General features: G+C 35.7%; 1 protein-coding gene across 2 annotated transcripts in view; it reads left to right on the top strand.

Annotated features, from left to right (window-relative positions):
* Nucleotides 1-3,122, top strand: part of AUH (AU RNA binding methylglutaconyl-CoA hydratase) — a 111,990-nt gene extending 108,868 nt beyond the window's left edge. For both annotated transcript variants that reach the window (XM_035309536.1, XM_035309537.1), the window contains one exon: nucleotides 468-3,122. In XM_035309536.1, the coding sequence (XP_035165427.1) occupies nucleotides 468-545 (78 nt within the window). In that variant the 3' untranslated portion in view covers nucleotides 546-3,122. The remainder of the gene's footprint in view (nucleotides 1-467) is intronic.
* The last annotated feature ends 12,208 nt before the right edge of the window (nucleotides 3,123-15,330 follow it).

Below are 15,330 nucleotides of genomic sequence, written 5' to 3'. Positions count from 1 at the left end.
GACACTACATGAAGCACTGCCAGCCCTATACCTCATCAGTCATAAACTGCTATGCATGTAGTCCAAGAACTGCTTTGCTATTGTTTTCTTTTGATTTAGCATAAAATAACATATAGGACGCTACACAAGCACATGCAACTTAACAGTATGTGTACTCACCCGGTAACAAACAGAAATTCAAAACCAGAGTAACAACAACAAACACATCAAAACCCCAAAACAAACCCTAGAGAGATTCATTCTCACTCTCATTTGTTCAGAGAAAAGATACTCCTCCTAAACTTTTTCTCTGCTTCCTTTTGTGCCTACAAAATGACTGGTACTTTCACATACCTGACTATACGTTCAACTTTTCATTTTGCAGTTATGTTTTATGTTATATTAAAGAATGGGAATATGTACAAAAATATTTTTGTTGGTATTGTTTTTTGTATCAGTAATTAAATGTTACATATTACCCTTTGCAGACTATTCCAACCAAGGATAGAATTGAAGGTCTTCTTGCATTTAAAGAGAAGAGACCTCCTCGCTACAAGGGAGAATAAAAGAAGCTGATGCCTTTAAACTACAATGGGGTATATGTACAGATATGAGGACCATTAAGGTGCACTTTGCATCTGAGCCTAGAATATCACAACCACCAAAGTAAAAGCAAATCATACTGATGTTACAACATTTTCAATGTGTCCATACTTGTACTGGGCCCAGATAGAAATGTGTGTCTATTCATGCTCATTACAGTTTCTGAAGGCTGATCTGTGTACTGGCAAGGTCATAATTTCATGCAGCATTTTTAAAATTTCATATGTATGAAATTTACCATTCCACAATTAAAAAGCTCTATAAATTCTTTATATAGACAAAATCTATATGCGATATTAAGTATAAATTTGCTGTATCATTTTATCAAAATAAAAGTGACTTCTGAACATCAAAAAAAAAAAAAAAAGAAATTGCACCAAATATGCATTTAAATGATTCTGTATATCAGTAAAAATACATTTGAGAATTCTACCTGCATATGTACGTTATAAATAAAGTTAAGGGAGATGAAAAGGATTATTGTTTGGTAAATGTTAAGCTTTATTTGTCTGACTTACACTACTCTAAGTAAAATGAAAGTAATTTTGAGAATAGCACATAATGGTGTCCTTTTGATGAAGTCATTGCCATTATATTAATTTAATTGTATTAAATGAAGACATCTTAGAGGCCAGCCTTTAATAATGCATTCTTGTATGTTACACTTGGCTTTGTCTTTCATTCTTCCAAAATGCCATCTGATCAGTACTGTCTGCTGTAACAGAATTTTATTTCACTTGCCCTGGTTATTTTAAATTTGTGATGATTGTATTAAAATATTTTGCGCAGGGATGTGTCTGATGTGCTGTTAAAGAAACTAGAATTCTCTTCATCCCCAGATGTCCTTTTTGCAGGGTCTAAATAATGTATATTTATATGCAACCGGGATGGTAATGAAATGTTCTGTATTCTGTGGTGGCCTCAGGGTTCTGTTCATATTTTGAAAGAGAAATCCAGTAGGTTATAAGGTGAGAATGCTGTTGTGATTCATATAGTATATTTGATGTAGTTGTGGCATATACAACAAATGCTTGGAAACAACCTCTTGGAAATTATTTTTGTTAACTTGACTGGAAAATAAACATGCCTTAGCAGTCAGAGGCTATCTTTTACATGAAAACAAATTTCTTCGTATTTGGTTACCATTGGCTTATGAAACTTGTGCATGCTCTGCTGTTTCTGCAGCATTAACTATGGTCAGTGTCCATATCTATGATGATAAAGCAACTATTGAACATGAAATGACAGGAGCTCATTTAAATTCATATTTAGACATATCATTACATGTAAATTGATTATAACTGGTAGAGCACACACTTTGTTGACTGGTAAACTTGCTGAGTCGATCATTTCATGCATGATAATTTGCAAATAAAGTACCGGTGCTTGTTTTGATAGTCATATAAAGCCTAGAGGGTCATTTTCTCCTGTTTTTGAAATGCTAACATGTCATTTTCATTTTTACTGAGTAGGAAATAATTATGTTAATGGGATAAAAAAATATTAAGTCTGTGCTGACTGGTTTGTGTTTCATAACTTTGATATACAGTCTGCTTATTAAGCTGCCTCTGTTTTTCTAACAAGCCCTGATTCAGTAGCTTCTGTCAATGTCTATTTTAAAAAAGTCTAATAACTTGAAATACTGTGGCACAAGCTGTGTAGATTTGTGCCTTTAACTAGTAGTTTTGATCTCAGAAAATAATTTTGCTGTCACAGTGGTCTCTCCGTTCCTTTTCTCAGGAGGAGATATTGTCAGATTGTAGCAATTTGAGTCCCTTCTTTGAAGTCAAGAGTTTGAATGTTATTTCAAAGTGAGTATCAATAGCACAATTTCTAAAGGTACTATGTAGTGATGTTGGAATAGTTCTAAAGGAACAATATTTTAGCAAAAGATGTGTTAAACATTACTGTCTCTTTTATTAAGTAACCAGCATTAAGATGACTTCATTCATCATAATTAATAGCAATATTAGAATTCTGCTTCCAGGGGAGAGTGATTTGTAACAGAAATGTTCTTATATAGCCTGACTTCTTCTTATGAAAGTTTTGATCTAGCAAATCCTCCTTCAAGTGCTTAGGATCAGCTCTTTCAGTTCCTGGTAAAGACATGCTTTTCTGCACAGTACCTGATGGGTAGATGACCGCTGGTCCCTGCAGGTTTCCTGAAAGGTTATTTCATGGTCCCTAGGCATAAGCAGCTTTTTCTCCTGCTTCTCCTGAGCTCAAGTGGGTAGTGAGATCTTCTGCGCTTCAATACTGAGATGAATATTGAAAAGTGATGGTTCAGGTAGGTCAGTTGCCTTGAGCCTCCTGGCAGTGTAAGTGCAAGTGTAACTTAATAACCCAGAAATCCTCGCAGAAATTAATGTGACAATTCATATGACCCATGTCATTTTAGCCTTCAGCCTTTAATCTAGGAAAGCATTTATTGTTTGTTGGGTTTTTATTTTGTTTGTTTGCTTTTGTTTTACCCTGTGTTAACATTGAAGTAACTCTGCATTCTCTCTAGTTTAATAAATTTCTGGATAAAGTTTTCAGAATTGTTTGAATTACATCAGTCACTTCAGTGTCTTTGAGTATCTCACCTGCTGTAAAGAAATTCCATGTTTTATTTATTCTGAGATTGTGTAATAATGCACTTGAGAGCACTTGGAGGATGTTGTTCTGTGGAACATTTCTATGAGATTGCGGAGCCATTTGTGCCAAATAGTTGTTGAAAATCTGTCAGTCTATTCAGAATTACTCATAATCTTACTTCAGGGTTCATATCTGTGCTTTTTTAGAACTGCTTTTAACCAGCTGCAATTAAAATAGTAAACACCAGGATGTATCATTTGCATCTGTTTCATATTTTTCTTTGGTCATTATTTTATGATGCATTTAATCATAATCAGGTTTGTTGAAGATAACAAAAATTAACCAGTCTCTTCAGCAAAGGGGAGGGCAGAATATCATGCTAGCTTGAATTTGGCACTGGGAGACTTAGGGTGTAATATAAGGTGTAGTATTAGTGCTGCTGCACAGTAACAAAACCAATAGAAGCAAAGTGAAAAAAGTAATCGAAACATCTGAATTTATCGCCAACTTTTTTTTTTTGTTTCATTGCTTTTATGGGTAAGCAAATCCCTGAAAACATGTCTACTGATGTTAGAAAGATTATTTATAATAAAAATATAAATAAATTGAAAAGCATTGGTATTTTTTGTGGCGTAAAGTGGACAAGATGTGCTTCCATCTCTCATTTATGGGATTTTACACATATTACACCTAATGGCACTACTGAAAATTCATAGGGCTTCATTGTCTAATGAAGGCTGTACAGTTAATGTACTTACTGTGTGATAATGACAACGTGGTTATTTTAAGATGTTCTTTTTCTGCACAATTCTAGAAAGACAACTATCTCCAAAAATGAGAAAAAAAAAAAAAAAAAAGAGAATAATTGCAAACAGATAAGCCAACAGAAGACATATCTACAGCTAATGGTAATTAAATTTCTTTAATTCCTTTTATGTGCTTTGAGGGCTTATAACTAATAGTTTTTCTGTCTATGCCCCTTTTTCTGTTGGCTTTCATTTCGTCTGAGTCTGGAACTCAAGTAATAGGGGTCAGGGTCCCCCTCTAATAACTTGTATGTTGTTACATTTGTTTGTTTGTTTGTTGTTTTCCTTTTTTTTCTTTTCACCTTAAGAACACCGATGTTTTATAACTGAAGTTAGAAGAGTTTTATAGGTTATCCCAAAATATTTTTTGAGATATTTAATTACATATAATCATGTTATCACCAAGATTTGCTAAGCTTTTTGTTATAGATTCTGATCATGTTCAGTTTCAGCCTTGGGGGAGTTTAGTGTAAGTTTCCTTAGTTCTGCAGAATGCACTGTGTTTATACAATGTATTCATTATGTGTTATATGTGTGTATATTGGCATGTCATGTGCATGCATATGTATGTGTATGTGTGTGCATAGGTGTACGTACAAATAAGATTTTTCAGACTGTCAGATAAGACCAAGCCCCTTCAGGATGTGATAGTACTATTGTATTCCAGGAAGTTAGGAATTTATTTGTGCAAGAGCACTTCCAGCAAAACCTTGAACCCCGTAAAGTATGTACTGTGATTGTTCCAAGTGGAAATACTTGCAGTGTGGTAGTTCTGTAATACAGAAATTCTTTTGCAGGAACAGCAGTCAAGTAGCTAGGACATCCATGCATGTAACCATATATTTCATCATGCACATCTAGTAGTTCAAGGCTAGAATAAATGTAGCAGAAGTCACAGTGATTTCTAACTTTAAACATAGGTGTGGCATACCAGATAGCACATTCCTCCCAGCCCTATAGAACCATTTGCTTCTGTAGTTTGGACAGGCCTAGAGCAATCATGAGCAGCTCATTAATCAACAACTGTTGTAGATTATAAGATCAGTCTCCACTTCCCCCTCCCCCTTTTTCTAAGTCTAGACTTAGATTTCATCTTCAAATTTTATCTAGTAGATAATTCTTCCAAGGACAGTCATTCACATGGGAAGAAATATGAAATATGTTAAAAGAATTTATTATAGAGGGTGTGAACATTCTGTGTCAAAGCTAAGTCCTATTGCAATACTCCAGTTCAAAATAATACATTAACCCTGAAAGGCTTAGTCTGTATATGTATGTTTGTAGACTCTTCAAAGTTCTCGTTAGTGACTACTACTCTTTGATTATAATTTCTAAAGTGTATGCTAATAAAGCTTTTATAACATTAAAGAGGTGAGAATATGTTGCAGTTTTCATGTTGCATAATATAATCACTTTCAGAAGAACATGAAGATTTTGATATTTTTTTTTCTTAGGGAACATACAGCAAATAGTTGCTTCTTTATTCTAGCAATTGCTAATTGATTTAACATTTTCATTTAAGCATAAGGGACTTTCTGATATCATCTTTGGCTCAATTCTTTCTAGCATGTTCAAAGATCTGATGCCAGTTGTACAGATTCTTTAAAAAACGTCTCTTTCATGTATCTTAAAAAGACAAGGTTTAAAATTTAAATTGTAAGGACAGAGTTTTGAGGGTTGTGTTTTCATTACATATCAATGTTAATAATGCATATATGTGCTTGTGTTTGACTCTTTTTTTTTTTTTTTTTTTTTTTTTTTTTTTTATGTAATAAGTCCATACTGCCCGGACTGTTCTCTCCAAAGCTTGTATGTAGCTGAACTATTTATGTAAACATATGTAAACATTCACAGATAGTGACCACTCAGGATTGATCAAAAAAAAAAAAAAAAAGACTAATGTTGAATATTGTTTTGGTTGTGTTATTTTGGCCAGCTTCCTCTTCAAAGTAGAGGTTAAAGGAGGAGAGAGCCAGGAACCATGCTTCTAAGAAGTAGTGGGTCTTGTAAGGATGGATAGAAGAAATGGTTTGTGTAGTGTGTTCAGGCTGCAGTGTTTAAGTTCAGCACAGTCATTTCTGATATTTTTGTGAGCAACTCCACAGATTTTTCTATTCTGTCTTGTTTCAGCCAGTTCTATATCCTAATCACTTACAGAGATCGTAACATCCATTTATGATTCCTAGGCTATCTATACATAGTACTTGAAAGAAGGTTGGGTCCACAAAAGAGAGCATAATGAGAAGGGTTCTATCTATTTCATCAGTTCATTAATGAAGACATGGATATGTTTTAGGGCTCTTTTTATCTACCTTCTGCTGAAGGGAATTCCTTTCTTCAGTTTGGATTCACAAATCAAATTCATTTTGGATTCTTACACATTTTTTCATACCTGGGTTGAAATCAGTCCATTATTGAAAAAGTGAAGAGGGTATGCTTCACTTGATCTAATTTCTGAGTAGTTGGAGTACTTGTGAAATTCAGAGCAAATCCATTTTTCCTCCTTCCTTTCACTAAATTGATCTGAACTTCAAGAGTAACCTGATCACTGGAGGTTCTCAGTCAATCCTGATTAAACATTTTTATTTTAATTACTTAGTATACCATTTGTCTTGTTGAGACATAGTAATAATGACCATTAGCCTATTGGAAAGGGAAGACCTGTCTTGCAGTGAGTATTACACTTTTATTAATAGATTGTGAAGCAAGGATAAAATCCTGCTGGCTTTGCTCTCATCCCCAACATCTTTGTACTCTGTTGATTCCTGTCTGTCAAGTGTGAGGATGCCTTCTGACTCAGATTCCTTAGCTGTGGAAGTCTTAATTCATAAATCCTGGAAGGTCTTACATACAGCATGGCTACCATTATTTAATACATCAGGAGTGTGGCTTCAAAGGAGAAAGGAAAATCTCAACAGTTAAGCAGGAATTTTGAGAATCTAAATTTTTGGCTTGGGCACCTAAGCTCCAGCATAGTCTTATTCTTACATGTGCACCTTTGTGATTGTGTTTCTAGGCTGCTTTATTCTTTAGGACTGTTAGATAAGCTTGAAAGTAGTTCTTCAGCAGAGGTATATCAGGAATAACTTTAACCACTGATGATACACAGTCAGTCCCATGATGGAACTGTGCTGCTGTTAACAGGTGGTAATGCTTACAGAACCTAGCTACCCCTTTCTTTACCAGCTCCCCTGAGTAGCCTGGCTGTCATCAGTTAGGTAAAAGGAAACCCTAGCAAGTCAGGGAGGAGGTGGTGCAGGAGCAGCCATGGCATAGCTACGCTACCAGAATGGTTGCTTGTGCTAAAGCAGTCGTACGAAGCTGGTTATTCCAGCTTTGCAGCCTGATTCTGCTGACAGCGAAGCACAAAGTTAACTGTGTTTAGGGCAAAATTTTGATCACTTTTTGTGTGTATATATACACAATATATAAAATACATGTCTGTATGTCCACTCTGCTTCCAGCACATAGTTTTATGGTTGTTCATGGAGGCTTCTGAAGCATTGTTCCCATTGTTAAAATAGCTCATTAAAACCACGTCTCCACAGGTATGTGTGTTTCGAGTTACAAAAACATTTTGTACTATACATGCTTTTATAGTTCATATAATTACAGCATATTTATCTGAAGTATTTCGCAAGTATACATTTGTGTAATAGTGGTAGGAGATTAAGTAATAGCTGCTTACTAGCACTATTGCACAAGAACATCAAATGTTATTGTGATGTACTGAGATTTGAGGTACCAAGCATGCTTTTGGCTGCTTTGTTCCTGTGACCTTTGTGCTCTTTCGGATAATACTGCAGTCTTGTAACGACGGAGCATGTTTTCCTTTACACAAATGCCAGTAACCACTTGAACAGGGCACTTGATTCCAGTTCTGATGGGCGGTGCCTATAATGGACAACGGTAGTGTATGCAAGCCAAGTTGGCAATCTTTGTGCTTTGCAGTGCCAAAAACTTCAAAGCTTCTTCCTTTTAGAACTCTAAAGCAATACAAGTTTGTGTTTCTTCATATCGTCAAACTTAATTATTGGCAATAAGCAACTGCTGGCAAGAGCAGCACATCACATGGCTCCATTTCTGCTTTAGAAAAGGTCAGCATATGGCATAAACACTTTGCTGTATTATACAGCCTTGTACTCTGATCACATAACACATGCTTCAGAAAGCATTATGCAATGTTATACTCACTGATTAATGGCTGCTTGCACAAGAAGTTTTTCATTACCCTGAATGCTAGCATCCTGGGAATGATTAACTTTGTGACATAACTCTCATCACATAAATATGGAAGATTCAAATATAGCCTCAAAATAACGTGTTTCAGAAATAACTGAACACTTTCCTGCTTAGCACTGTGTACAGTACATGATTAACAACTGCTTTAAACCTTCAGAGTTGAACAGAAAAGCCTATTTGGGAGAACTGCACACAAGATTTATTTTTAGGGTTTAAAGTTTTACCCAAGATGAATTTTTGCACACAGCAGCATCTCATTCGCAATGTTTTTCCTCTGCTTGTGTAAGTTTGAGTTTCCTGAGAAAAATCCATGCCAACAATTTTCAGTGTTCAGCCAGTGAGTTAAACAGAGCAAGTTAAATCTAGCCCTTATTTAGATCAGCAACTGCATGTGTGTAAATGACTCAGTCCAGTGTGTTCAGTATTATAGTGCATACAGTCGTGTGCTTAAATCAGCTTGGTTATAGCAGAGTAAATTCACAATAATTGCTGTGATTTTTCTGCTGCCAAAATAACAAAACAAAATGCTGTCCTAAATGAATCAGCTCTCAAACCTACAGAACCTACAGTCTGAATATTACTGCACATTCCCATTTAACATTTTCATTTTCTGTTGATTGGTCATTCCATGTTCAAATTTTGCAGATTCCTATGTTAAAAAACATGATGACAGAGCATCATGGATGTTATGATCTTAAGGATGTAGAAGAGAGGAAAAACCTGTAAAATAAACGTTCCTCACCATATTCCTCCACATACGAAGGTGTACCCTTGTTTCTGAAATAATTTTGAAATAACTGCTACCAGTTATCTATGATTCAATGACTTTGTTAAGGAGAAAGTTGTTTGCCTGTTTGGAAATTCAAGATCAGTTTTCACAAGGAAATAACTATATTAAACTTCCACTTACTAATTTGCATTTAAATGTCAGACTAAAAAAAAATACATCTGCTTTTTATGATTCTCTCTCCTGTAAGTAATCCTTCTCACAAATAGTCACACTAAATAAAACTACTTAAAATCCTTATAATAAGCAAGATGGTTTAGGATGTCACTATATTACTTCATGTGTTCCACTTCTTCCAAAATAATCTTCACTGAGAACAAACAGAGAAGGTAAACATTGACCTTCTGTATGTTCTCTTTAATTTTTGCTTTTTCCTGCATTCCAACTCCTACAAGCAGTAGCAAAGGCTAAAGGAAACAGCCTCTGACTAAGCATTAGCTACCACCGTGCCCTCATTATAGCTGAGGGCTCTTATTCTCGCTTAGCCTACGTGCAGAGCCAGCTAGTCTTTCAGCTGTGATGACGAAATGCCATGCATTTCTTCCTGGAATAGTACGCAGATAAGAGGCCACTTGTTATGCTGAGGTTTCAGATGAACTGCGCTAAGGGTTTCAAAACAGTCTGTCACAATTATATCAGGTTTCTTTAGCAACCAATTCATTTCAGACACTTTTAAGATAAAAAGGGAAGAGATGTTAGTTTATTTTCCCTTGTGGTTTCACTGTTTAAACCTTTACAGGATATGACTGGATAGTTTATACATGGACTGAATTTATTAATTTTAAATAAAGCTGGCAGATCAAAATGGATCTGTTCCTGTCTCGAAATTCACATTGCTTATAGTCCCCTGTGTGTACCTATTCCTTTAGAGAAGAAACAAAAGTCTCGTGGCTATGGTATTCTGCTACAAAAGTCCTGCTGTACAAACTGGGTTTCTGAGTACCTTGAGCTCATTCTGGGTCCAGTAAAAGCTGAGAGCATTCAGAATTGTGCAGGACAAAATGTCAGTGCTTTGATCGTGGGGTTTAATTCAGGTGCTAGGAAATGTGCACACGAGACCAATTGACCTGTGCGTAGCCAGTTGACCCATGTATAGCTTAGCAGAAGTAGGAAGACCTGTCTGTGAGATCCGTTCAGCAAATCTGGGGCCTGTTCAGGTGGTTCCATACACTAAGGAAAGCAACTGTAGTAGGTTCATACTGAAACAAAATCACAAAAGTGTCCAGTCTATCAAAGAAAGAAGAGTCTTTGAAGTGTTTGTGTAAAAACAAGATATATCCTTAATAATAGCAATGATCTTAACATTATTTTGAAGAAAGGATTATGTTGCATGGAATAACCAATGGATCACGTACAGGTTACATAGCTCTTTTTGCTTATCCTTAGACACTAATTGCACACTTAGAATCTGTGATATGCCCCATTTCCGTTCATTCATTAAGGATGACATTAAGTCAGTTGCAGCTTGCTTTTCCATTGGATCTGAGAGCCACTTTAGATATATGAGTAAATTGCAGCTTAGGTAAGTATTTAATATGAAAAGAAAAAAAAAAAAAAAAAAAAAAGGCATTTCTCTTTGATCACTTTCCTTGCAGTTCTTTACTTTTATTAGTATCTCATTAACTGGGAACTAAAAACTAAATTCAATTTCCTTTTAAGACAACAAAATTTTCTTTTTCCATTTACATAATGGAATTTGGATCAGGTCTTAAGTCTGTAACATTATTCCTGTAATGCATTCCAAATAAATGTGTAATTTGCAGTGAGATCACTGGGAGCCTTGGCTATTCACAGTTCCCCCCCCCCCCTTTTTTTTTTCTTTAATCATTCTTGAATGAAGAGCGACCCTTTTGAAAAGGTCTAGAGAACACTAGGTTTCTTAAAACTACTATTTCCCTTTTATTTTTTTCCTTTCCTGTGCTAGTTAGTGACTACTGACTGAGAAAAAAAAAATAAGAATAACTTTCATTAATAAATTATTTCATAATTTTATACTTTTCGTACACCACTGTGAAGAAGTCCTGTCCTTGCAGAACAAGATAGAACAAAAAGCCTGTGCTTCTCCATGATTTTTCTGTTCTCTTTTTTTCAAAATGTGGAAGTCAACCAGAACACTGCCATTGTGGTGGTCACTAGCAAGTCTTTTAAAAGTGAGACAGAGTTACTTGTCATGAGAGTTGTGATCCACCAAGTACAAGTACGAATTATGGGCATCTCCTTGTTTTGGACTGCTGTTGTTGTAAGCTTAAAATGTAATTAAATACCACAATGACAAATACATTAGAAATGTTACTTGTTAAATACTACTACTTCAAAAATTGCTTTGTTTTGTAAAATCGATTGTTTGTAAACCATCTTACATGTTGTTTGAAGCATCTTGTGGTGGCTTTACTTGTTTTCTGTCTTTAGAAGAATTGATCTAGATGTCTGAAAACAGATTGATTTTTCCTGGAGTACCACAGGGAAAAAAAAAAAAAAAAAAAAAAAAAAAAAAAAGGCAGTGCCATTCTCTCAGATCTCAGATTATACTAAAAAGATACCTCCTGTCCTGTGGGTCAAAACCTTGAAAGGTTTTAAACTGAAGTTATTATGATATTGAAATCCGTCATCTCACTGAAATCACAGAACCAACGAAGGCCCCAGCACCAGAGCTAGTGAAACTAGCTTTCTCTGCCATTTAGCGTTTCTCACCTTTTGCCTGTTCCTTAGCAGTTGTCCCTGCTCATGCTGCTCAGGACACCCTTGGCTGAGGGTTAACAATACATGGGTGGAGTATAGGCTACATCAGCTCTGCTGAGATCTAAGAAACTGTAGTCACATGCTTCCTCCAGTGAGCAAGTTTCCAGGTCCAGGGCCATCTTGAGCTGACATAATGATTCATTGTTATCAGCATCCAAACTACCTGGATGCGCACACACTCAGATTTCTTTGCATGCATTTGCAATTATATACTGCAATTCCTAATGGCAGTATAGCATAGTAGGCATTAAAAAAAAAAGGTCCCTACAAATGAGAATTCTTCATTGCCTTTACTAAATCCAAATTAAATCAAGAGGGGGCAGGGGGACAGGCAGGGGCTAGGGAGCTAGGGAGAGAGCCTGCATTGCATTTTGCCCCAAATAGCAGCTTTAGGGTATTTTAACTCAAAAAAAAAAAAAAAATAGCACTTGCCAGTCAGTCATTCGTGACTGAAATGTAAACAGTTTATGCTGGTGAATTAGAACTGATAAATAGGTATTTTGAACATTCACAGGTATGTTAAGACCCTGCAGAACTGTTTATGAAATGAGTAGTACTGTCAAGAAATACATCATTGTTACTTTCAGTCTTGCTATAGAGAATGTAAGAGTTGAGGGTGGGTTTTTTTTATGCTTATTATCTATTCTTCAGAGAATTATTTCATTGCTGGAAGCAGATGGTGATTTTTAAACCCACTGCTATTTTGGTGTACTTAAAAAAAAAAAAAAAAAAAAAAAGGGTCCTAAAAATAGACCCAAGTTACCATATCCAGCAAAAATATGTTGTCAGCTCTTTACTCTGCTGGGCTGAAAACAAATCTGTCAGCAATTTCTTTGGGTTAAAGTATCTGAACACTTGTGTGTTTTTTTTTTACTGTCTTTTTTTTTTTTTTTTTTTTTAAAAAAAAGCATTTTAAGTGGTTTTGTAACAGAATCCATTTAAACCTTTAAGTATCAACAAATTACCATCTGTTGTTATAAAGGCACTTTATCAAATTGATGAGACCTGCACTCCGGTTAATGTTGTGGAGCAACTGCATGAATTAGACTTTAAAGTCTGAATGACTCTGAAATCAACATCTTCAGCTCTGCTGGAACAGACATTAAAAAACACCCCATTTTGTGTAATTATGAAAACGAAAATGAGAGTGAGAGTTATTCATGTGGAAAAAAAGCACTTGTAATGCATCTTAGTCAAATAGAGTTCTTATGTTTGCTTTAAAGTAATTTCTTGGATTAAAAGTGTGGTTTGACAGAGTTACTGGATGAGAAAGGAAAAGTCTTGGTGCATTTCCTATGCACCTACAGGTGATTTACATATTTTCAGAAGTGCTGCAGTATTAACTCATTATGGCATAGCAGTTGGCATAAGGACTAAATCTAAGGGTTCAGGTAAAAGAAGATGGTACCTTTTGTCTCTGTAAGAGGTAGACATCACCTAGAATGATAGATACAGAAAGATTAACCAAACAAAAAAAAAGTATCTGTGGATCGTTTCTGAAGTAGGTATTTCGTTATAATGAACTCTCTGCAAAATATCTATCTGAGGTACAGCTTCTTAGGGTCAAATCCTGTGATGTATTAAGAATCCTCGTTACTAATAGGAGTTTGGCAAGCTCAATAATTGCCAAAATCAAGACTTGAGTTTACCAGTTGAAGTAAATACTCATTTCCAGAGGTGTCCAGATAGATATAAGTGGGCTGAATCCTGCCTGCTGGCAGCATCAGTCTTTTTCCATTGCCTAGAGAGGGAAGTTAGGGTCCTCAATTTGGTTTCAAATTTATGCATGTTACGTGCTTAAAGCAAGCAGTGTGGCACTTCTCAGAGTTCAACACATCTTCCAAAGCAAACCCCCTTCTTTCAAACCCCCTAAGCTTCTCTTGCAATGTTTGGTTTGAAAAACTGTCTCTATATAGGTACATTGTCAGTAACTTTGGCAGCAGTTACATTGTGAGGAGCAATCCATTGGTCTTGACGCTGAACTCACTGAAGTATGCTTCTAGACAAGCTCTGGAGCATGCAAGCTGTCAGGTAAAGGAAGGGTGGGAGACAAAACTTAAATATATCTCCTGTTGCAGTGTACTGAAGAGCACATTTTCTGCTGTGTGCCAAAGACCATGAACTCTAAGCCTGGACATGCAGCTTTACAAGTCAGATCTACCTCCTGATGACCAGCACTGAGCGTACAACAAGTTGTGAGATTCTTCCTGGAGGAGTCCTGTGTTGCCTGTTACAACGGCAGGTAGATTTCACAAGCACAGTATGGATAAAGTGTGCCATGGTCATGGAAGTGTTGTAGATGCCAGACCATTTCATGGAATGGTCATATCTAGAATGGCAAATGTATGGATACTTTGTTCTGCATTTCATGCTCCATATTTTAGATATATAGCTGTTCACTGACTATAAGATATGCAAGCCACAATTGTGTATTTGTCCATACAGTGGAACTGCAATATGGCCTATCCCAAATCTGGACCTGCACAGAACCCCAGTACTGAGTGAGTGACAAGTTCAGACAAGTTCAAGGAAAAAATAAGGGCCAAAAGGAAATCATGTGGAAACAATATTGAAACAAATTATTAGAGTGATGGACTAATACAATTTTGTTTCTAGGAATCTTCCTCTACTATTTAGCTTTGCAAAGGCTTCCTTTTTTCTTTTTTTTTTTTTTTTTTTTTTTTTTTTAATCACAATTCACATTATCCTTATATTATCTCTGAAGTACTATCTGATGCGACCCCCTCTTGTCAAATCTTCTTTATTCCCCAAACATTAAACTTTCTGCTCAGAAAATAGATTGCTTCCTGGTCACACCAACCTTTATGTGAGTATTAAAAGCTACCTTTACCGCACAGTTTTTCTGTCCCACAGTCCTGAAAAGAAAGAATCTAGGAGTGATGGAAAGTGGTAAAAAGAATACCTGTTCTTGCCAGGATAGGTATGTGATTACTGTAGTGCTTGGGCTAAGGCAGTCAGTAGTCTGATGTTTAACTCAGCTGATGGTTAACTTCTGTAGGCACGACCACATGGTCCACAGTGATTTTGAGATAAACTTTTGGTTATGCAAAGTCAGCCACTGTCTTTGTTGGAATTAAAGAAAGAGGAAGATGAAGTGAGAAACTCGTTTTCATAAGAATGTTATGTCATTCACATTACCTTAACCCAACGATGACCTTAAAGGAGACAAATCAAAAAAGTCACTAAATAAATAAATTCTTGTATTCTTGGCAGTAGGATTTGCTTTGCAAACATGAACATTTGGCAAGTTTCTACATTTTCTTCAGCAAAACTAAATTAAAAGCTGAGGAAAGGAATCAAAATTGAAGTTGAGCATATTGAGTTGCACTGACCCAAACACATACTTCCTGAAGTCAACAGGATTTACATGTCTTAGCAGAAGAGAAGGAGCCAAGATCTACCTCTGTAAAAAGAGCCACAAAATTTATTTTGTTAGGTCTAAATGGTGATCCTCACTAAAGAAAAGAGAAAAGAAAAGAAAAGAAAAGAAAAGAAAAGAAAAGAAAAGAAAAGAAAAGAAAAGAAAAGAAAAGAAAAGAAAAGAAAAGAAAAGAAAAGAAAAGAAAAGAAAAGAAA

Source organism: Oxyura jamaicensis, chromosome Z (assembly GCF_011077185.1).
Source record: "Oxyura jamaicensis isolate SHBP4307 breed ruddy duck chromosome Z, BPBGC_Ojam_1.0, whole genome shotgun sequence".
Lineage (NCBI taxonomy): Eukaryota > Metazoa > Chordata > Aves > Anseriformes > Anatidae > Oxyura > Oxyura jamaicensis.
Note: the sequence above shows the minus strand (reverse complement) of the source record. Positions and strands in the feature narration are given on the sequence as shown.